This window comes from Oryx dammah, unplaced genomic scaffold, assembly GCF_014754425.2.
Source record: "Oryx dammah isolate SB20612 unplaced genomic scaffold, SCBI_Odam_1.1 HiC_scaffold_7, whole genome shotgun sequence".
In the NCBI taxonomy this organism is placed as follows: Eukaryota; Metazoa; Chordata; class Mammalia; order Artiodactyla; family Bovidae; genus Oryx; species Oryx dammah.
The window spans coordinates 33136957-33161152 of record NW_024070191.1 but is presented as its reverse complement, the minus strand read 5'-3'; the positions used below and the strand labels follow the sequence as shown (position 1 = coordinate 33161152).

Genomic DNA, 24196 nt, shown 5'->3' with positions numbered 1-24196 from the left:
CAGAAATCAATATTCTTTATTTAACTTCTAGTGTCAAACAACTGCAGTTAAAATTTTTGGCCTCAGTATTGACCATACTTTATTTAATACCATTTTTGTATTTTTTATGTAAAAGCCAATAAGGACATGTCTGTATTACCTTCAAGAGCATATTCTTTGAGGGCTCTTGCTCTCTGTAATCAAGCATTTTTCAAATAAGAATCTGTTGTTTAATTTATGCCATGGGGGGAACAGTAGGGATATGTCCTGACACAGTGAGAAAGTTGTTACAAGTAGTTTGCTAATATCTTCGCATCCAACTAAAACACTAGAAAGAATATGGTTTAAAAGTAAAGACTATGCCCTAGACAAGTATTTGACAAAAGTTTCTGTGAAAGGCCACACAGTAAGTATTATAGGCTTATGTGACATATGCTCTGTTGCAGCTACTCAACCTACCACTGCAATGCAAAAGCAGCCATAAACAACATGTGAAACAAGAAGCCTAAAAAAATTATTTACAAAACAGTCAGGCAGCAAAATTTGGCCTATGATTCATTGTTGGTTAACCTCGGCCCTATGCTAAAATCTACTCTCCATCAATTCTAACAGTTAGAGCCTAAACTCAAGCCTTGACAAGATCTCCAGACAAAACAAGTTTGGAAGTTCAGCTCTGACATTTTAGAGGGATTTGGGAATACCTTGAGTTATCTATAGACTCATGTAAGTGAGTCATAAAATCAAGTACATAAAAGTTAAAATGGTTACCCAATAATTGAATTGCTTGGTAGATAAAGAATCAATGGTTTTCCAGAGGAAGGTATGACAACCTAGGCTTTCTATTGTACTATCAACAATATCCAATATGCTATTACTAATAATAATCATACAAAGAAATAAGAAAATGTAATACATAGTCAATTTTTAAAAAGCAGTCAATAATAAGCAACACTGAGATGGCCCAGGTGTTAGATCTGACACAAAAATACTTGAAAGGAGCCATTACAAATATATTCAAATAATTAAAGGAAAAAAATGTTTACATAAATGAGAGTAATTTTAACTTTATAGCATGAACACTCAAAAGAGAGTACACATCATCCAATTTACATAATATTCTAGAGCCAGTAAAGCTAACTGCATTGATAGAAATCAGATCAGCAGTTGCCTGGAGGAGGGTAGAAGGTAAAAGGACAGCCAAAGTGGCTCAGATGGTAAGGAAGTTGCCTGCAATGTGAGAGACCTGAGTTTGATCCCTCGGTTGGGAAGATCCCCTGGAGGAGGACATGGCACCCACTCCAGTACTCTTTCCTGGAGAATCCCCATAGACAGAGGAGCCTGGCGGGCTACAGTCCATGGGGTTGCAAAGATCGGACACAACTGAGCAACTAAGCACAGCAAAGTTCACAAAAGAAATTTCCATGCAGATGGAAATGTGGCATAGCCTGATTAACACCGTGATTCAGAGATTTATATATTTATATTTACCAAAAGTCATAATTTTTATGCTATGTACCTGAAACTAACATAATGTGATAAATAATCTATATGTCAAATTTTAAAAATCTCAAAAGTTTTCATAAGAATTGGAAATCTGACCAAAAAATGTTTAAGAAAATGCAAAGGACCTAGAATACCCAAAAACAATTCTGGAAAAGACAAAAAACTTGGGGACTTAAGCTACTTGATTTCAAAAATTGAATGTAAAGCTACAGTAATAAAGATAGAAAGTTTTTCTATAAGGGTAACCATACAGATTAATGACATAAAATAGAGAGTCCAATAAAAATTCACACATTTAAGGTAAATTGGTTTTTTACAAAGTCACCGAGGCAATTAAGTGGAGGAAAGGAAGGTCTTTTCAACAAGTGCTACTGGAATGACTGGAAATCCATACGGCAAAAATTAAAATAAAGTTAAACACATTCACAATAATCAACTTGAAATGTATTACAAAACTGAATAAAAAATTATAAAACCACAATGCATAAAGAAAAAATTGACTAACTGTATTTCACCAAAATTAAAAACTTTATCTTAAAAATGGTACCCTAAGAATAATAGCAAATGAAGCAACTGACAAACAACTAATATCAAACATATACAAGCAACTCCTACAGCTCAATTCCAGAAAAATAAACGACCCAATCAAAAAATGGGCCAAAGAACTAAATAGACATTTCTCCAAAGAAGACATACAGATGGCTAACAAACACATGAAAAGATGCTCAACATCACTCATTATCAAAGAAATGCAATCAAAACCACAATGAGGTACCATCTCACGCCAGTCAGAATGGCTGCGATCCAAAAGTCTACAAGCAATAAATGCTGGAGAGGGTGTGGAGAAAAGGGAACTCTCTTACACTGTTAGTGGGAATGCCACTATGGAGAACAGTGTGGCGATTCCTTAAAAAAACTGGAAGTAGAACTGCCTTATGACCCAGCAATCCCACTGCTAGGCATACACACGGAGGAAACCAGAATTGAAAGAGACACGTGTACCCCAATGTTCATCGCAGCACTGTTTATAATAGCCAGGACATGGAAGCAACCTAGATGTCCATCAACAGATGAATGGATAAGAAAGCTGTGGTACATATACACAATGGAGTATTATTCAGCCATTGAAAAGAATACATTTGAATCAGTTCTAATGAGGTGGATGAAACTGGAGCCGAGTATACAGAGTGAAGTAAGCCAGAAAGAAAAACACCAATACAGTATACTAACGCATATATATGGAATTTAAAAAGATGGTAATGATAACCCTGTATGTGAGAGAACAAAAGAGACACAGATGTATAGAACAGTCTTTTGGACTCTGTGGGAGAGGGAGAAGGTGGGATGATTTGGGAGAATGGCACTGAAACATGTATAATATCATATAAGAAATGAATCACCAGTCCAGGTTCAATACAGGATACAGGATGCTTGGGGCTGGTGCACTGGGATGAACCAGAGGGATAGTATGGGAGGGATGTGAGAGCGGGGTTCAGGATGAGGAACACGTGTACACCCGTGGCAGATTCCTGTTGATGTATGGCAAAACCAATACAATATTGTAATTAGCCTCCAATTAAAATAAAAAAAAATTTTTAATGGTACCCTAAGGATAAAATACTAAAAAATCATATATCTGGCAAAGAACTAATAGCTAGAACATAGAAAATCTAATTTATTTTTTTTAATGGACAGATATTTAAATAGGCTCTTCAAATAAGATATAAAGCAAAAAGCTATAAAGCATGAAAATATGTTCAACATCATTAGCTTCCTCGAAAATTCAGATTAAAATTACTATGAGGTAACTTTACAATCCCAAAATAATTCAGATTAAACAAACTGAGCATAACAAACTGAGCATTCAACCAGGAGTGGCTACATGATTTTCAGGAACCAATGCAAAATGGAAACACAGGACCCCTTAAATGATACTAATTAAAAAAAAAAAAAAGCTTTTCTTAAATATAAATTTATTTATTTTAATTGGAGGATGTGGGGCATAGTTACTTATTTGCAACTTAATGTCTTTGTAAAATTAAAAAAAAATTGTTCACATGAATTGCACTATCCGTCCTTACATTGTATAATGCAAATATTAAAGCATTTGATTTCACACAGAATCATTGAAATTACACAATTCACATGTCGTGCCCCAGAGGGTACCTTCAATCTAGCCAGCAGATATAAACTGAAGTCAGACTCTGGAAGGTAGGAAGGAGGAAGAGAAATGTCCTGAGGCATAGAGAGGTGTGGGGATTTGGGACTATTTTGGTGTATGTTCCAACTGAACTTGAAAAGGATGTGTATCTTAAAGTTGGGTATAGTTCTCTATGACTATCAATTAACTCAGTTTGATTAATAGAAACATAAAGTTCCTAACCACCACCCCCCACAAAAATTTAAGTACAGTGTGTATTTAATAAAGAAAATTGTCTTACAAAGCTTCTGGTGACATTGTGCAAACATCCCCTGAACAATGGCAGATCTCAGTATTATCATAACTCATTCCCACATTAAGGCCAAGCAACTGCACGATACTGACAGCATATGACTCCAACGATAAACCCTCTACATACTAAATATAAGGGAAATAAAAGTAAATTAGTTAGCTAAGGATCATATTCAGTTATAAAAAATTATATACTTAATCAAAAATTAGTATATAAAAAACATTCATAAAATGCAGCCAAGATACTTATGCAGGTACATCTGTAGTAGAGTTATACAAGTATTATTAAACATGAATGGATAAGTAACGCAACACTTTAATTTCAAGATACTATTAACTGACAATACCGCCTATCTTAGCAAATAAAATAGGGCTTAATCATCATAAGCCATTACTTCTTTGAATTATTTTAAACAAAATGCTTTTATAATCTTTTAATAATCAATCCTACATTCTCTTTATAGTAAACAGTCTCTAAAATAGGTCCCAATGATATTTATGTCCCTGTGTATTCCCATTCCAGTGACTGTAGGCTGGACTTCCTGACTTGATTCTAATTAATTTGATATAGCAGAAGTGACAGGTCATCATTTTCAGTCATTCAGTCAGTCAGTTCAGTCGCTCAGTCGTGTCCAACTCTTTGCAACCCCACGGACTGCAGCAGGCCAGGCCTCCCTATCCATCACCAATTCTGGGAGCTTACTCAAACTCATGTCCATTGAGTCGGTGATGCCATCCAACCATCTCATCCTCTGTCACCCCCTTCTCCTCCTGTCTTCAATCTTTCCCAGCATCAGGGTCTTTTCCAATGAGTCAGTTCTTCGCATCAGGTGACCAAAGTATTGGAGTTTCAGCTTCAACATCAGTCCTTCCAGTGAATATTCAGGACTGATTTCCTTTAGGATGGACTGGCTTGATCTTCTTGCAACCCAAGGGACTCTCAAGAGTCTTCTCCAACACTACAGTTCAAAAGCATCAATTCTTTGGTGCTCAGCTTTCTTTGTAGTCCAACTCTCATATCCATACATGACTACTTGAAAAAACCATAGCTTTGACTAGACATACCTTTGTTGGCAAAGTAATGTCTCTGCTTTTTAATATCTTGTCTAGGTTGGTCATAGCTTTTCTTCCAAGGAGCAAGCATCTTTTAATTTTATGGCTGCAGTCACCATCTGCAGTGATTTTGGAGCCCAAGGAAACAAAGTCTGTCACTGTTTCCATTGTTTCCCCATATCTTTCCACATGAAGTGATGGGACCGGATGCCATAATCTTCGTTTTCTGAATGTTGAGCTTTAAGACAACTTTTTCACTCTCCTTTTTCACTTTCATCAAGAGGCCAAGAGGCTTTTTACCACTTTCTGCCATAAGGGTGGTGTCATCTGCATATCTGAGGTTACTGATATTCCTCCCAGCAATCTTGATTCCAGCTTGTGCTTCATCCAGCCTGGCATTTCACATGATGTACTCTGCATATAAGTTAAATAACCAGGGTGACAATATACAGTCTTGATGTACTCCTTTCCCTATTTCAAACCAGTCTGTTGTTCCATGTCCAGTCCTAACTGTTGCTTCTTGACCTGCATAAATATTTCTCAGGAGATAGGTAAGGTGGTCTGGTATTCCCATCACTTTGAGAATTTTCCACAGTTTATTGTGATCCACACAATCAAAAGCTTTGGCATAGTCAATAAAGCAGAAGTCATAAGTAGTCAACAAATCATTTCCAAGAAAAGTAATATAAAAAAAGTGACTTCTTGGATCCTATGTCTTTTTCGCTCATTCACCCTGGGGGAAGACAGCTACTGTATCATGAAGCAGGCCTGTGGAGAGGCCCTCAGAAGTGAGCTGGGAAATATTTTCTGAGGTCTTCCAACAGCCACAGAATAGTTCTTGAAAGCAAATTCCCTCTGTGTTGAACCTTAGAGTATCACAACTAGCATCTTAATTTCACCCACTAAACTGTTTCTAGATTCCTGATACACTGTGTTGTTTCCATGCGATACAGTTTGGTACAACCAGTTACATAGTAATAGGAATAGATAACTAATTAGTTATATATAGTGACAGATAACGAAAACATCCTCAGTAGGCATGGTTGTTTTCTTTTAGGCCATTCCCAATATCTGTATAGATGTTTACAGCAGCTTTATTCTTAACTTCCAAGACTTGTAAGCATTCCTGATGTCCTTTAGTAAGTGAATAGATAAACTGGGGCATGTTTCAGACAATGGAATATTATTCAGCCCTAAAAAGAAATGAGTTGCAAGGTCATGAACAGACAAGGAAGAAATTTAAGTGCATACTACTAAATGAAAAAAGCCAACCTACAAAGGCTATATACTGTATGATTCCAACTATATGACATTCTGGGGGAAAAAATAGAAGATGAAAGCTAGTGGAGGTGATGGCATTCCAGTTGAGCTATTTCAAATCCTGAAAGACGATGGTATCAAAGTGCTGCATTCAATATGCCAGCAAATTTGGAAAACTCAACAGTGGCCACAGGAGTGGAAAAGGTCAGTTTTCATTCCAATCCCAAAGAAAGGCAATGCCAAAGAATGCTCAAACTACTGCACAATGGCACTCATCTCACATGCTAGTAAAGTAATGCTCAAAATTCTCCAAGCCAGGCTTCAACAATATGTGAACCATGAACTTCCAGATGTTCAAGCTGGTTTTAGAAAAGGCAGAGGAACCAGAGATCAAATTACCAACATCTGCTGGATCATGGAAAAAGCAAGAGAGTTCCAGAAAAACATCTATTTCTGCTTTATTGACTATGCCAAAGCCTTTGACTGTACGGATCACAATCAACTGTGGAAGATTCTGAGAGAGATGGGAATACCAGACCACCTGACCTGTCTCTTGAGAAATCTGTATGCAGGTCAGGAAGCAACAGTTAGAACTGGACATGGAACAACAGACTGGTTCCAAATAGGAGAAGGAGTATGTCAAGGCTGTATATTGTCACCCTGCTTATTTAACTTATATGCAGAGTACATCATGAGAAACGTTGGACTGGAAGAAGCACAAGCTGGAATCAAGATTGCTGGGAGAAATATCAATAACCTTAGATATGCAGATGACACCACCCTTATGGCAGAAAGTGAAGAGGAACTAAAAAGCCTCTTGATGAAAGTGAAAGCGGAGAGTGAAAAAGTTGGCTTAAAGCTCAACATTCAGAAAACTAAGATCATGGCATCTGGTCCCATCACTTCATGGGAAATAGATGGGGAAACAGTGGAAACAGTGTCAGACTTTATTTTGGGGGGCTCCAAAATCACTGCAGATGGTGACTGCAGCCATGAAATTAAAAGACGCTTACTCCTTGGAAGGAAAGTTATGACCAACCTAGATAGCATATTCAGAAGCAGAGACATTACTTTGCTGACTAAGGTCCGTCTAGTCAAGGCTATGGTTTTTCCAGTATCATGTATGGATGTGAGAGTTGGACTGTGAAGAAGGCTGAGTGCCAAAGAATTGATGGTTTTGAACTGTGGTGTTGAAGAAGACTCTTGCGAGTCCCTTGGACTGCAAGGAGATCCAGCCAGTCCATTCTGAAGGAGATCAACCCTGGGATTTCTTTGGAAGGAATGATGCTAAAGCTGAAACTCCAGTACTTTGGCCACCTCATGTGAAGAGTTGACTCATTGGAAAAGACTTTGATGCTGGGAGGGATTGGGAGCAGGAGGAGAAGGGGAAGACAGGATGAGATGGCTGGATGGCATCACAGACTCGATGGATGTGAATCTGAGTGAACTCCGGGAGTTGGTGATGGACAGGGAGGCTTGGCGTGCTGCGATTCATGGGGTCGCAAAGAGTTGGACACAACTGAGCGACTGAACTGAACTGATGGTCACATGTGAGGAGGGGAGAAATTAACTGGCAGAGCATAGAGGATTTTTAAGGCAGTGAAAATACTGTGCATGATACCATAATGATGGATACATGTCATTATTTGACCAAATCCATAGAATGTAGAACAGCAGGATTGAACCCCAAGGCCAAAAAAAAAAAAAAATCTAGCTGATTTTAATAGGTCAGTGTATGTTTACCAATTGTGAGAAGTATACCACCCTGGTGAGTGATGCTGATACCAAAGAAGGCTGTGCATGTGCAGGTGAAAGGAATACATGGACTTCCATCTCAGTGGTGCTGTGAACCTAAAACTGCTCTAAAAATAGTATTTGGGTTCTTGATGCATCAAGAGCAAGGTGACATTGTGAGGGAATGGCAAGAACAGTTTAGAGGAAAAGATGTACGTGTCCATCCCAAACTCCCTAACTATCCCTTCCCCTCACCCTTCCCCCCAACTCTGTTATCAAAAACTCATTCTCTAAGCCTATGAGTCTTTTTCTGTTTCATAAGTAAGTCCATTTCTTTTTAGATTCTCCATATAAGGGATGCCATATGATATTTCTCTTTCTCTTATTTCACTCAGTATGACACTCTCTAGGTCCCCAGGTTTTTTGTTTTGTTTTGTTTTGTTTCGCTCCCAGGTTTTGATCAAAAGCAGTTCTTAGGACAAAACAGAAGCCCTTGACAGGACACATTTTATTCTTCCTAGTTACAGACATCATTAATGATTAAAAAAAAAAGGAAAAAAAATACTAACTAAGAAACAGAGTTTATTTCTCAGAAGACATAATGCTGATCTCTTGGAAAAGGCATTCAATAAAACTTTCACGTCTGCATAGGGTCCAGATCAGTAGTTTAATTGAGAGACATAATGGTTTCTTCAAACAATTCTTTTTCAAATTCTGGTCCAACAAATTAACCCCTAAATGGGTATCTATATTGCTCAAGCTCTTAATCTCTCTTAATTCAAGGATCCTTGTCTGACTCACACCACACAAACTTTAAAACATTTTTCCATTTCCCTTCTCTGTGTTTAAAGGGGGTTATGTCTCGTCTTCATGTATATAAAGACTCACTGGTAAGTCCCTTTAATTATGTCTCCCCTACTGCTGGAAATTTTTTATCGTGCCCCAACCCATAAGGGTTGCAGACCAGATTCAGATACATATTCTTCTGAGTTCTATTAACCACAGATTTCCTCATGGTCTAAGCAGTTGCTAATCTGATATGAGATCCATTTGAGCCTAAACTTTCATTCCCACAAAAACAAACAAATGAAAAACAAAAGCCTCTCAAGTGCAGCTATACAACATTCTGTTGACTGTTCATCTCATTGCTGTTGGTCTCAATATTTTGGAGGCCCAAATCTTTCAAGTAAGCCATTTTTCCAACCAGACATGGCAAATGCTGAGGCCCACATGCCTTCAAGTTTGGCTAATACAAACCTTACAAACCAAAGACTTCACCAGCTCGCCTCTCATCAATCAAACCAACAACTGAAGCAAAAGGCCCGTCCTGACTGGCCAAATTAGGGTGCCTGCCTTCAGCGTGATTATGGAGCCTTAAACACAGGTATAAATATTTCAAATGGCAAAGAACCTGACTTTCTCTTAACAACATAAACCAAAATCAGGTCATATAATTTAAAACGTATTTCTAACAGAACTCTTGCCATCATCTAATAGGGCAAAACCTCAGACTGCTGAACACTTTTAGATCCAGCCACACAAAACTGGGGCTGTGTCCGTCAGGCTCTGCAGAGACGCCAATGTCACTTTTGCTTGCTGTGTGTCCACAAGCCCCTAGAGTTAGCAGATATCTATAAGTCAGAGTCACAGGCCCAATGTTGCCTTCAAATGACACAAGGCCTTTAGCATCATTTTAATACCGCAGAGCCACGAAAATAAAACACGCGTTAACTCAAGTCAGTATCACCTTTAAAAGGATATCCAAACAACACTGGCTGGTCCAGGATCTCACTGCTAGAGATGGTATCACCTCAAATAATATCACTCCAGCCTAAGACCTGCCTATTGGAGATGATTCTGCATCCTGCACGGAGACTACTTCTCTTCAGACACTAAAATTACCACCCCAGGCATGCCCAGGGACTGCAGCTCCCAAGGTACAAATGGCACACAGGTCATGTAATGGTTTTCTTACTTTGATATTAGGGACTCTATTGCATTTCCTGAACTTGCTCTCTTTATAGCCCATGACAAGGGTATACTTATCTGTTTTCTATCAAAGTATATATCCCTACACTCCATGTCTAAATGAAAATCTGTGCTGTTCTAAACACTGGTAGAGGTTATTGCTTTCCCTAGTGAACGCCCTTGACCCTAGGAAGAGGGCCACTCACTCCCCAATGCCTTCTCCTACTACTTTCTATAGTTTTCCACCACGGTACAACCTCCCACCCTACATCCCTGATCATGACCACCACAACCACCACTTCCCTTTGAATACATACAAAACCCATGAATCTTTAAATGTGCTTTACCAGACTAATCTACTGACACTTTCTGACAATGTAAATTGCCTGACTGACTTGCCACCTTTACTCCCCAAATACACCAGGATATTGTTGTCCAAAAAACACATATAATTTTTAATACAATTTATAACTGCACAAACACTGTTACAGCCTCTAGAAATTTCAGATATACTTCTTTTGCTAACATCATACAAATGGGAAATTTAGTTACAGGTTGGCTTATAATAAATCCTTATACTTTTACTTGTGTTTCTCCTTTTAACTCTCATAGTAAAATGTTTCCTATACTGATTAGCAAAACTTATGCCCTAAGCTCTAAAAGTCGCTTCTTCTGTTATGTCAAAAGTTTGATAAAATTTCACAGCACAAAAGGACTAGCTTTATTAATATCACATTTTTTGTATTCTGATGCTTTCATAACTAGGGCCCTACCAACTTGGAGGTCTGCCACTCTTATAGCTCCCCAATTGCTTCACAGAGTAGACAGTTCTGCTCAGCTCAGTTTAGTCGCTCAGTCATGTCCGACTCTTTGCAACCCCATCAACAGAAGCACACCAGGCCTCCCTGTCCATCACCAACTCCTGGACTTCACTCAGACTCACATCCATCGAATCAGTAATACCATCCAGCCACCTCGTCCTTTGTCGTCCCCTTCTCCTCCTGCACCAAATCCCTGCCAGCATCAGAGTCTTTTCCAATGAGTCAACTCTTCGCATGAGGTAGCCAAAGTATTGGAGTCTCAGCTTTAGCATCATTCCTTCAAAGAAATCCCAGGGCTGATCTCCTTCAGAATGGACTGGTTGGATCTCCTTGCAGTCCAAGGGACTCTCGAGAGTTTTCTCCAACACCACAGTTCAAAAGCATCAATTCTTCGGTGCTCAGCCTTCTTCAGAGTCCAAATCTCACATCCATACATGACCACAGGAAAAACCATAGCCTTGACTAGACAGACCTTAGTCGGCAAAGTAATGTCTCTGCTTTTGAATATGCTATCTAGGTTGGTCATAACTTTCCTTCCAAGGAGTAAGCATCTTTTAATTTCATGGCTGCAGTCACCATCTGCAGTGATTTTGGAGCCTCCCAAAATAAAGCCTGACACTATTTCCACTGTTTTCCCATCTATTCCCCATGAAGTGATGGGACCAGATGCCAAAATCTTCGTTTTCTGAATATTGAGCTTTAAGCCAACTTTTTCACTCTCCTCTTTCACTTTCATCAGGAGGCTTTTTAGATTCTCTTCACTTTCTGCCATAAGGGTGGTGTCATCTGCATATCTAAGGTTACTGATATTTCTCCCGGCAATCTTGATTCCAGCTTGTGTTTCTTCCAGCCCAACGTTTCTCATGATGTACTCTGCATATACGTTAAATAAGCAGGGTGACAATATACAGCCTTGACATACTCCTTCTCCTATTTGGAACCAGTCTGTTGTTCCATGTCCAGTTCTAACTGTTGCTTCCTGACTTGCATACAGATTTCTCAAGAGACAGGTCAGGTGGTCTGGTATTCCCATCTCTCTCAGATCTTCCACAGTTGATTGTGATCCACACAGTCAAAGGCTTTGGCATAATCAATCAAGCAGAAATAGATGTTTTTCTGGAACTCTCTTGCTGTTTCCATGATCCAGCAGATGTTGGCAATTTGATCTCTGGTTCCTCTGCCTTTTCTAAAACCAGCTTGAACATCTGGAAGTTCGTGGTTCACATAGTGCTGAAGCCTGGCTTGGAGAATTTTGAGCATTACTTTACTAGCATGTGAGATGAGTGCAATTGTGCAGTAGTCTGAGCATTCTTTGGCATTGCCTTTCTTTGGGATTGGAATGAAAACTGACCTTTTCCACTCCTGTGGCCACTGCTGAGTTTTCCAAATTTGCTGCCATATTGAGTGCAGCACTTTCACAGCATCATCTTTCAGGATTTGAAGTAGCTCAACTGGAATTCCATCACCTCCACTAGCTTTGTTCGTAGTGATGCTTTCTAAGGCCCACTTGACTTCATATTCCAGGATGTGTGGCTCTAGATGAGTGATCACACCATCATGATTATCTGGGTCGTGAAGATCCTTTTTGTATACTTCTTCTGTGTATTCTTGCCACCTCTTAATATCTTCTGCTTCTGTTAGGTCCATACCATTTCTGTCTTTTATTGAGCCCATCTTTGCATGAAAAGTTCCCTTGGTGCCTCTAATTTTCTTGAAGAGATCTCTAGTCTTTCCCATTCTGTTCTTTTCCTCTGTTTCTTTGCATTGATTGCTGAAGAAGGCTTTCTTATCTCTTCTTGCTATTCTTTGGAACTTCGCATTCAGATGCTTGTATCTTTCCTTTTCTCCTTTGCTTTTCGCCTCTCTTCTTTTCACAGCTATTTGTAAGGCTTCCCCAGAGAGCCATTTTGCTTTTTTGCATTTCTTTTCCATGGGGATGGTCTTGATCCCTGTCTCCTGTACAATGTCACGAACCTCATTCCATAGTTCATCAGGCACTCTATCTATCACATCTAGGCCCTTAAATCTATTTCTCACTTTCACTGTATAATCATAGGGGATTTGATTTAGGTCATACCTGAATGGTCTAGCGGTTTTCCCTACTTTCTTCAATTTGAGTCTGAATTTGGTAATAAGGAGTTCATGATCGGAGCCACAGTCAGCTCCCGGTCTGTTTTTGTTGACTGTATAGAACTTCTCCATCTTTGGCTGCAAAGAATATAATCAGTCTGATTTCGGTGTTGACCATCTGGTGATGTCCATGTGTAGAGTCTTCTCTTGTGTTGTTGGAAGAGGCTGTTGCTATGACCAGTGCATTTTCTTGGCAAAACTCTATTAGTCTTTGCCCTGCTTCATTCCACATTCCAAGGCCAAATTTGCCTGTTACTCCAGGTGTTTCTTGACTTCCTACTTTTGCATTCCAGTCCCCTATAATGAAAACGACATCTTTTTTAGGTGTTAGTTCTAAAAGGTCTTGTAGGTCTTCATAGAACCATTCAATTTCAGTTTCTTCAGCGTTACTGGTTGGGGCATAGACTTGGATTACTGTGATATTGAATGGTTTGCCTTGAAAACGAACAGAGATCATTCTGTCATTTTTGAGATTGCATCCAAGTACTGCATTTCAGACTCTTTTGTTGACCATGATGGCTACTCCATTTCTTCTGAGGGATTCCTGCCCACAGTAGTAGATATAATGGTCATCTGAGTTAAATTCACCCATTCCAGTCCATTTTAGTTTGCTGATTCCTAAAATGTTGACGTTCACTCTTGCCATCTCTTGTTTGACCACTTCCAATTTGCCTTGATTCATGGACCTGACATTCCAGGTTCCTATGCAATATTGCTCTTTACAGCATCGGACCTTGCTTTTATTACCAGTCACATCCACAGCTGCATATTGTTTTTGCTTCGGCTCCATCCCGTCATTCTTTCTGGAGTTATTTTTCCACTGATCTCCAGTAGCATATTGGGCACCTACTGACCTGGGGAGTTCCTCTTTCAGTATCCTATCATTTTGCCTTTTCATACTGTTCATGGGGTTCTCAAGGCAAGAATACTGAAGTGGTTTGCCATTCCCTTCTCCAGTGGACCACATTCTGTCAGACCTCTCCACCAGGACCCACCCGTCTTGGGTTGCCCTGCAGGCATGGCTTAGTTTTATTGAGTTAGACAAGGCTGTGGTCCTAGTGTGATTAGACTGACTAGTTTTCTGTGAGTATGGTTTCAGTGTGTCTGCCCTCTGATGCCCTCTTGCAACACCTACCATCTTACTTGGGTTTCTCATACCTTGGGCGTGGGGTATCTCTTCATGGCTGCTCCAGCAAAGCGCAGCCAACTCACCTACAAATGTACCTTTCATACAGAAACCAGTCAATCTAGAGCCCATATACCTTACCATCCACTTTATCAGACTCACATACACCAGGCTGTTATCCACCTGCCAAGGTCACACCAGGGCTAGGTACCAGACAACTAAGGACAGCTTCTATGCCTCATGGCCTGTTGAAACTAGCCAACTGGAAACCTGTTTAACCCCTCCCATTTCTTCCCAACAAAATTATAAGAGGCTCTTGACCACGTTTCCCTCTGCCTCCTATGCTTCTTGATCAAACCTGGTGTTTTTTTATGTGGCCTCTGAATGCTGTAGCATATTTCTTGTTTCTAGGGAAATGTAAGTACGGTAAACTTCTGGATGACAGCTATTCTCATATCTGTGTGTATTTCCATACCTAATGAAAACATATCCCAGGTAAGCCTGAAAATTTTTCAAAGTAGATTAGCTTGTTTTTTAGTTAAGTTAGTTTAGTGTAGTTAATTCAAACTACATTACAATAAAAGTACTTGTAAATGTATATATTATAAATTCTAGGGCGTCTGCTTAAATTTTTTAATGCAATTACTATTCTAGAAAGGAGAGAAAATGAAATAATATAAAATGTGCAGTTAAAACCACAGAAGGCAAAAAGATAAAAAAAGGAAAATGGAAGATTTTAAAAAGAAACAGGGAACAAGGATAATAAATAGAAAATAGACAAAAGTCAACATCCATTTATGATTTTTAAGAACTCTCAACTAACTGGGTATGAAGGTAACATATAGCAATAAAGACCACATCCAACCCCACACCTAACATCACATCCACTGTTAAAAAGATGAAAAGATTTTCCTCTAAGAACAAGAATAAGACAAAAATGCCCACTATCACCATTTTCATACAGCATAGTATGGAAGTCCTAGCCAAGGCAATGAGACAAGGAAAAAAAAGACATTCAAAATGGGAAAACAACAAGTAAAACTGTCACTATTGCCAAATTACAAGATATTATACATATAAAATCCTAAAACTACACATACACACACACACACACACACACACACACACAAAAATACCCTGTTAGAACTAATAGATTAATTCAGTAGAGTTTCTAGACATTAATAATACATTATCAGTAAAATAAATTAAGTAAACACTCCCACTTACAACCATATTAAAAAGAACAAAATATAATCAAGGATATGAATTATACACTGAAAATCGTTAGACAATGAGGAAAGAAACTGCTGCTGTTGCTGCTGCTGCTAAGTCGCTTCAGCCGTGTCCAACTCTATGCAACCCCATAGACGGCAGCCTACTAGGCTCCCCCGTCCCTGGGATTCTCCAGGCAAGAACCCTGGAGTGGGTTGCCATTTCCTTCTCCAATGCATGAAAGTGAAAAGTGAAAGTGAAGTCGCTCAGTCCTGTCTGACTCTTAGTGACCCCATGAACTGCAGCCTACTAGGCCCCTCCATCCATGAGACTTTCCAGGCAAGAGTACTGGAGTGGGTTGCCATTGCCTTCTCCAGAAAGAAACTGAGAAAGACACAAATAAGTGAAAAGATATTCCATGTTCATGGAATTAATATTGTTAAGAATTATTGTTAAGAATTAATATTGTTAAAATGTCCATTTTACCCAAGGCTATCTACAGGTTCAGTGCAACCTCTATCAAAATTCTAACAACAATTTTCACCAAAATAAAACAATCCTAAAATTTGAATGGTAGACAAATGACTCCAAATAGTTGAAGAAATCTTAAGAACAACTAATAAAGCTGGAGGTATCATGTTTCCTGATTTCAAACTATATTACAAAGCTGTAGTGATCAAAACAGTATTAAATTCTGTAACTATTTGTGATGATAGATGTTAACTAGATTTTTGTGGTTATCATTTTGCAATATATACAAATAACAAATCACTATGTTTTACACCTGAAACTAATATTAATGTATGTCAGTTAAGCCTGAATAAGAAATTTATACAATATGGTACACCCAGTTCAGTTCAGTCGCTCAGTCGTGTCCGACTCTTTGCAACCACATGAATTGCAGCACGCCAGGCCTCCCTGTCTATCACCAACTCCCAGAGTTCACCCAAACTCATGTCCATCAAGTCAGTGATGCCATCCAGCCATCTCATCCTCTGTCATCCCCTTTTCCTCCTACCTCCAATCCCTCCCAGCATCAGAGTCTTTTCCAATGAGTCAATTCTTCGCATGAGGTGACCAAAGTATTGGAGATTCAGCTTTAGCATCATTCCTTCCAAAGAACACCCAGGACTGATGTCCTTTAGAATGGACTGGTTGGATCTCCTTGCAGTCCAAGGGACTCTCAAGAGTGTTCTCCAACACCACAGTTCAAAAGCATCAATTCTCCGGCGCTCAGCTTTCTTCACAGTCCAACTTTCACATCCATACATGACCACTGGAAAAACCATACCCTTGACTAGACAGACTTTGTTGGCAAAGAAATGTCTCTGCTTTTGAATATGCTATCTAGGTTGGTCATAACTTTTCTTCCAAGGAGTAAGCGTCTTTTAATTTCATGGCTGAAATCACCATCTGCAGTGATTTTGGAGCCCAAAAAAATAAAGCCCGACACTGTCTCCACTGTTTCCCCATCTATTTCCCATGAAGTGATGGGACCAGATGCCATGATCTTAGTTTCCTGAATGTTGAGCTTTAAGCCAACTTCTTCACTCTCCTCTTTCACTTTCATCAAGAGGCTTTTTAGTTCCTCTTCACTTTCTGCCATAAGGGTGGTCCAAAGATCAATGGAACAAAGTAAAGAGTCCCTTAGACTGCAAGGAGATCAAACCAGTCAATCTTAAAGGAAATCAATCCTGAATATTCATTGGAAGGACTGATGCTGAAGCTGAAACTCCAATACTCTGGCCACCTGATGCGAAGAGCCAACTCATTAGAAAAGACCTGATGCTGGGCAAGATTGAAGGCAGGAGGAGAAGGGGACAACAGAGGATGAGATGGTTGGATGGCATTACCAAGTCAATGGACATGAGTTTGAGCAAGCTCCAGGAGATGATGAAGGACAGGGAAGCCTGGCATGCTGCAGTCCATAAGGTCGCAAAGAGTTGGACATAACTGAGCCACTGACAACAACAACCACTGCATCAAAAATAATAAAATACTTAGCAATAAACCCACCTAAGGAGAAAAAAGACCTGTACTCAGAAAACTAAAAATGCTGAGAAAAGAAATCAAAGATGACATAAACAGATGAAAAGATATAACACGCTGTTAGATTGGAATACTCAATATTGTCAAATGATTATAATACCCAAGGCAGTCTACAGATTTGATACAATTGTTATCAAATTACCAACAGCATTTTCCACAGAACTATAATAATAAATTATACAATTTCTATGGAAGTACATAAGACCCTGAATAGCAATCTTGAGAAAGAAAAAATGGAGTTGCAGGAATCAGGCTCCCTGACTTCATACTATAGAAAAAAAAGAAAAGCTATAGTAGTCAAAATAGCGTGGCACTGGTACAAAAAACAGAAATATTGGCCTTTCCTCGGGCTTTGGGTGAAAGGGGACCAAGAGCAAGGACTGAGAATAAAAACAAATTTCTAGGAAATACCCGATTCTTCTATAGCTATGGTAATAAATAAGCTCCAGAGCTGGCTTTAGATTTATCTAATCAATCAATATGTCTTTTATAATTGTGGTAGCAAGTACATACCAGTACAGATTTTAAATCTGTTTTGTGGATGGCAGTTTGAATCACTGTACATGCTACTAAAAGTCAACTAAATATATAAGTATAAAAATCACAGTGTAGCCTTACTTTTCTGGAGCACTATAATTAGCTCCCTTTGCTACTTTTTATATAGCTTTCTGTAAAAGGGATAAAACTCAACAGAAAACAGCAGATTATGAATATCTGATGACTGTTCCCTCCAGCAACAGCCTGCTTCCTCTAAACACATAACAAAGAATTGAATACAGTAATAAAAGTTACCCTGAAATAGAAAAATAATCAATGTCACATAATTTTAAAAAGCACATGAATGTACACAAATTATTAATTTTGAAGAAAATTATTTTATTTGATATTTTGATATTTATTTGATATTTTTTCTTATTGATATTTCTGGTCATTAATTTTGAGGAAAATAGTTTAATAACATTAAAATAGCATTGATTCTATAATAAATATTGATGCAAGCATACCACTACTCAAAACAAACAGACTTACAAAGGCCAAATGCTTTTTAAAACAGTAAATTATAATCTGTTCAGCTTGTAAATATTCTTATTTTTAAAGAAATTTTATACAGTTTAATTTTAATTATTTTAATAATTTAATTATAATTATTTAATTTTAATTATTATCCTAATTAGTAATAATAATACTATTAAAGGGTGAACAAACTTAGCAGTATATATACTCATGCATTGAAATATTTAGGAAATTTTGGAACATGAGAAAAATCAGAGCCAACTTGTTAGTAATTACATACCAGAGCAACTCCTCCAACAGCGAGCTTACCACATATTTCTCCAGGAACTGTGACTCCTATAAAAGTAGGATTTTTCTTGAAGCTAAAAAATAACAATTTTCTTTATAATTACCTTTCAATAGTATTATTAATAATTTTTACAGCATTATTTAACAAATATGATATCCTAAGTACCACGCTACACTGAATTTTACTATTTGAATATATTTTTCTCAAACTTTCAATGATAAGAATGCTTCAATACATATCTATAATCCCTCAATCTGATAACTATCCAGAATAATAAGAAGGATGAAGCATGATAATTTATGCAAAACACCATTGACTAATGCTTATAATTTTATGCAGGTTCCCTCTACATTTATGACTCTAAAAATTCAATTTTATGTGACCTCCTCATTTATCTTTTCACTAAACATATTACTAAGTATATTACTATTACTAAGTATAAATAAGTTTTCTCTGCATTAGAATCTAGATATTCGTGTGATTAGAAAATAAAATCACAAAAATTAATCAGATGAGAGAAAAGAATGTAGAGATAACAGGTAGTAAAAGTTTATAAGCCAAGAGAAGTAAAAAAAAAAATTATGTCACTCATAATTAACCTCCTTTAGTTATTTCAATACTTTTATGTAACTTTACTTTTTTCAGGTAATTTTATGTTGGATGATACAAGTTTTTAAGTATTATTTCATATTAGCTACTTGAGGACAAAGATTTTAACCTACATTTTTTCCTCATCCTATGAAAGAAAGTGAAGTCGTTCAGTCATGTCTGATTCTTTGCAACCCATGGACTGTAGCCTATGGTGTCTACCAAATTTACAGAACTCAGTATACATTAAGAAAATGTTTATTTTTCATAATTAATATGTAAAATCATTTGATGTTATTTCTTTATTTATAGAAATATGAGATACTATACTCACGCAAATAAGTATGCCGTATGATGAGTTCCGGAGGTAAATTCATACTTCCAGTTTAAAAATTGATATAAAACATTATGAGGAGGTCCTTCAGTAGAAATTTTATTTTTATCTGACCAAATCTCTATGGAAGATATTCTAATAGTAAGTTTTAACTGGATAAGCATCTAAATGGAGAAAATAAATGAAAATTTTTATATAAATTTGAACATTGTATTACATTTTTGTAAAGGTATATTTAAGACATTTAATTCAGTATTTTGAATGTGGAAACTCTTCAAAAGTATGGCAAAATATTACATGCTGCTGCTAAGTGGCTTCAGTCATGTCTAACTCTGTGCCACCCCATAGACGGCAGCCAACCAGGCTCCCCCATCCTTGGGATTCTCCAGGCAAGAACACTGGAGTGGGTTGCCATTTCCTTCTCCAACGTATGAAAGTGAAAAGTGGAAGTCAAGTCGCTCAGTCGTGTCTGACGCTTCACGACCCCATGGACTGCAGCCTACCAGGCTCCTCCACCCATGGGATTTCCCAGGCAAGAATACTGGAGCAGGGTGTCATTGCCTTCTCTGAAATATTACATACATCAATTCATAGTATCTATATTTTTACAAAATAAATTTTTAAAATAGTTTAAATAACTTACGGTGTTAACAAGGCCAATGATCTGAATAATCTTCTGTGTTACAGTATTTATATCAGAACCCATGTAATCAAACTGAAAAAGATACATTATTATTTAAAAATAATGGATACTATTAATATACCACACATGTACAATATGCTACATACTAAAGTAGCCAGAGACTTCCCTGGTGGCTCAGACGGTAAAGCTTCTGTCTACAATGTGGGAGACCTGGGTTCGATTCCCTGGAGAAGGAAACGGCAACCCACTGCAGTACTCTTGCCTAGAAAATCCCATGGATGGAGGAGCTTGGTGCAGGCTACTGTCCATGGGGCCGCAGAGTCGGGCAGGACTGAGCGATTTCACTTCAAAGTAGCCAGAAGGTTACATTCCAACTGAAATCCATGAAATGCTTATTTACATTTATATATGTAAATGAACCATACTTTGCATATGCATGAACAATACTTTGAATAAATTACTTAAATCTATGTTATTTACAAAATAGATAACTAAAAATATATAATAAAATGATTTTTTTAATTTTAATTGGAGGCTAATTACATTACAATATTGTAGTGGTTTTTGCCATACATTGACATGAATCAGCCATGGGTTACATGTGTTCCCGTGTAAATAATGTTTTAAATAATGTTTAAAGCACTTAACTTGTGGCATTATTTATTGTTCATGAAAATTGAATCATAAAATTTATTTCATAATGTACTTATTTCTAAAATAATACATATAATCATGAACTAAAAAAATGTATGCATAAAGAGGGAAAATCTTTAATAAAAGGTTTACTCTTAAAGTGATCATGGACACTGTGTTAGGATACATCCTCTGACATCACCATGTAACTTGTATTTTTAACGCTTCTTTATTCCAATCAGCTCTTTCTATGTCTAACTGCTTTAAAATGCCAGGAAAATGTTAAAAAAACAATGGTGAATATCAGAAATGTGAGTTTTGCTCATGATTTTTCACTGGAAATCCTCAAATATTTCATCATTAAATAGTGTCCAGTTTAAGATGGATATTTTAGATTATGTTGAGAAACATTTATAAATATTCTCATTTATAAAACTTATTAAAAATAAAGTTGAATTTTTATAGAAAGCGTTTCTCAAGCATACCAAAATAATAATCATTTTTATCTTCTGATGTATTGATGCAATACACTTCATTATTACTTAATATTAAGCCATTATTATATTCCTTGAATAAAACATTACATTTTGTTAATATACTATCAAAATTAATAAAATATTTTGTTTAGAAGTTTGTAGCTTTCAGAAATATGGCCTATGGGTCATGTGTGTATGCATGCATACTTTATCAGAATTGAGCAAATAAATGTTGCTTACTATATATTAAAGCACTGCCTAAAATTAAGTTGCTTGTTGTCTCTACACTCTAGAATTATATTAGCTTATGAATTATATTTTCCTAAAACATTTTTTTAAACTCTCCTTTAAAATTATCTATATTTAACACAGGAAATTGATCCACTCAAATTCTTTATATTTTCATTTTCTTGAAATATAATTGACATATACATGCATGTGCGGTAAGTTGCTTCAGTCATGCCTGACTCTTTGCAGCCCTATGGACTGCAGCCCTCAAGCCTCCTCAGTCCATGGGATTCTTCAAGCAAGGAAACTGGAGTGGGCTGCCAGTGCCTTCCTCTAGATCTTCCCAACCGAGGGATTGAACCTGCGTCTCTGAGGTCTCTTATCTTGGCAGGTGGGTTCTTTACCCCTAGTACCACCTGGGTTTCATTGTGTTATGATGTACATGAACGTGAAGTGAAAGGGAAAATCGAGTCCAATTCTGCAACTGAGAGTCAATTCCAGCCTGGTTGATAAGAAGTCCAGGGTGCCTGAAGAGGAGATGGGGTCTGGAATTCTCAAAGAGGAGGAAAGGAAAAAGGTCTTCTTTTCTCTACATTCCATAGACTTAGTCACATAAAATATTTTTTTCTTTAAGCCTGATGGTTACAAAACAAACAACTCAGTTTACTCTGTAATAAGGATTATCAGTTCAGTTCAGTCACTCAGTCGTATCCGACTCTGCGACCCCATGAATCACAGCAAGCCAGGCCTCCCTGTCCATCACCAACTCCCGGACTTCACTCAGACTCACGTCCATTGAGTCTGTGATGCCATCCAGCCATCTCATCCTCTGTCGTCCCCTTCTCCTCCTGCCCCCAACCCCTCCCAGCATCACAGTCTTTTCCAAGGAGTCAACTCTTCGCATGAGGTGGCCAAAGTACTGGAGCTTCAGCTTTAGCATCATTCCTTCCAAAGAAATCCCAGGGCTGATCTCCTTCAGAATGGACTGGTTGGATCTCCTTGCAGTCCAAGGGACTCTCAAGAGTCTTCTCCAACACCACATTTCAAAAGCGTCAATTCTTTGGCGCTCAGCCTTCTTCACAGTCCAACTCTCACATCCATACATGACTACTGGAAAAACGATAGCCTTGACCAGACAGACCTTAGTCAGCAAAGTAATGTCTCTGCTTTTGAATATGCTATCTAGGTTGGTCATAACTTTTCTTCCAAGGAGTAAGTGTCTTTTAATTGCATGGCTGCAGTCACCATCTGCAGTGATTTTCAAACCCCCCAAAAATAAAGTCTGACACTGTTTCCACTGTTTCCCCATCTATTTCCTATGAAGTGATGGGACCGGATGCCATGATCTTCGTTTTCTGAATGCTGAGCTTTAAGCCAACTTTTTCACTCTCCTCTTTCACTTTCATCAAGAGGCTTTTTAGTTCCTCTTCAATTTCTGCCATAAGGGTGGTGCCATCTGCATATCTGAGGGTATTGATATTTCTCCTGGCAATCTTGATTCCAGCTTGTGCTTCTTCCAGTCCAGCGTTTCTCATGATGTACTCTGCATATAAGTTAAATAAGCAGGGTGACAATATACAGCCTTGACGTACTCCTTCTCCTATTTGGAACCAGTCTGTTGTTCCATGTCCAGTTCTAACTGTTGCTTCCTGACCTGCATACAGATATCTCAAGAGACAGATCAGGTGGTCTGGTATTCCCATCTCTCTCAGAATCTTCCACAGTTGATTGTGATCCACACAGTCAAAGGCTTTGGCATGGTCAATCAAGCAGAAATAGATGTTTTTCTGGAACTCTCTTGCTTTTTCCATGGTCCAGCAGATGTTGGCAATTTGATCTCTGGTTCCTCTGCCGTTTCTAAAACCAGCTTGAATATCAGGAATTTAATGGTTCACGTATTGCTGAAGCCTGGCTTGGAGAATTTTGAGCATTACTTTACTAGCATGTGAGATGAGTGCAATTGTGCGGTAGTTTGAGCATTCTTTGGCATTGCCTTTCTTTGGAATTGGAATGAAAACTGACCTTTTCCAGTCTGTGGCCACTGCTGAGTTTTCCAAATTTGCTGCCATCTTGAGTGCAGCACTTTCACAGCATCATCTTTCAGAATTTGAAATAGCTCACCTGGAATTCCATCACCTCCACTAGTTTTGTTCATAGTGATGCTTTCTAAGGCCTTCTTGACTTCACATTCCAGGATGTCTAGCTCTAGATGAGTGATCACCCCATCGTGATTATCTGGGTCATGAAGATCTTCTTTGTACAGTTCTTCTGTGTATTCTTGCCACCTCTTCTTAATATCTTCTGCTTCTGTTAGGTCCATACCATTTCTGTCTTTTATTGAGCCCATCTTTGCATGAAATGTTCCCTTGGTATCTCTAATTTTCTTGAAGAGATCTCTAGTCTTTCCCATTCTGTTCTTTTCCTCTATTTCTTTGCACTGATCACTGAAGAAGGCTTTCTTATCTCTTCTTGCTATGCTTTGGAACTCTGCATTCAGATGCTTATATCTTTCCTTTTCTCCTTTGCTTTTCTTTTCACAGCTATTTGTAAGGCCTCCCCAGAGAGCCATTTTGCTTTTTTGCATTTCTTTTCCATGGGGATGATCTTGATCCTTGTCTCCTGTACAATGTCACGAACCTCATTCCATAGTTCATCAAGCACTCTATCTATCACATCTAGGCCCTTAAATCTATTTCTCACTTCC

The 24196-nt window shown here is 38.0% G+C and overlaps 1 protein-coding gene across 1 annotated transcript in view; it reads right to left on the bottom strand.

Annotated features, from left to right (window-relative positions):
* The window catches only part of LOC120865695 (disintegrin and metalloproteinase domain-containing protein 5-like), an 81262-nt gene that overhangs the window by 28212 nt on the left and 28854 nt on the right, over positions 1-24196 (bottom strand). Inside the window, exons 9-12 of the mRNA XM_040243013.1 lie at positions 20156-20227; positions 19513-19676; positions 18582-18663; positions 3924-4060 (exon numbers count right to left, since the gene is read on the bottom strand). Coding sequence (XP_040098947.1) covers positions 3924-4060; positions 18582-18663; positions 19513-19676; positions 20156-20227 — 455 coding nt within the window. The remainder of the gene's footprint in view (positions 1-3923; positions 4061-18581; positions 18664-19512; positions 19677-20155; positions 20228-24196) is intronic.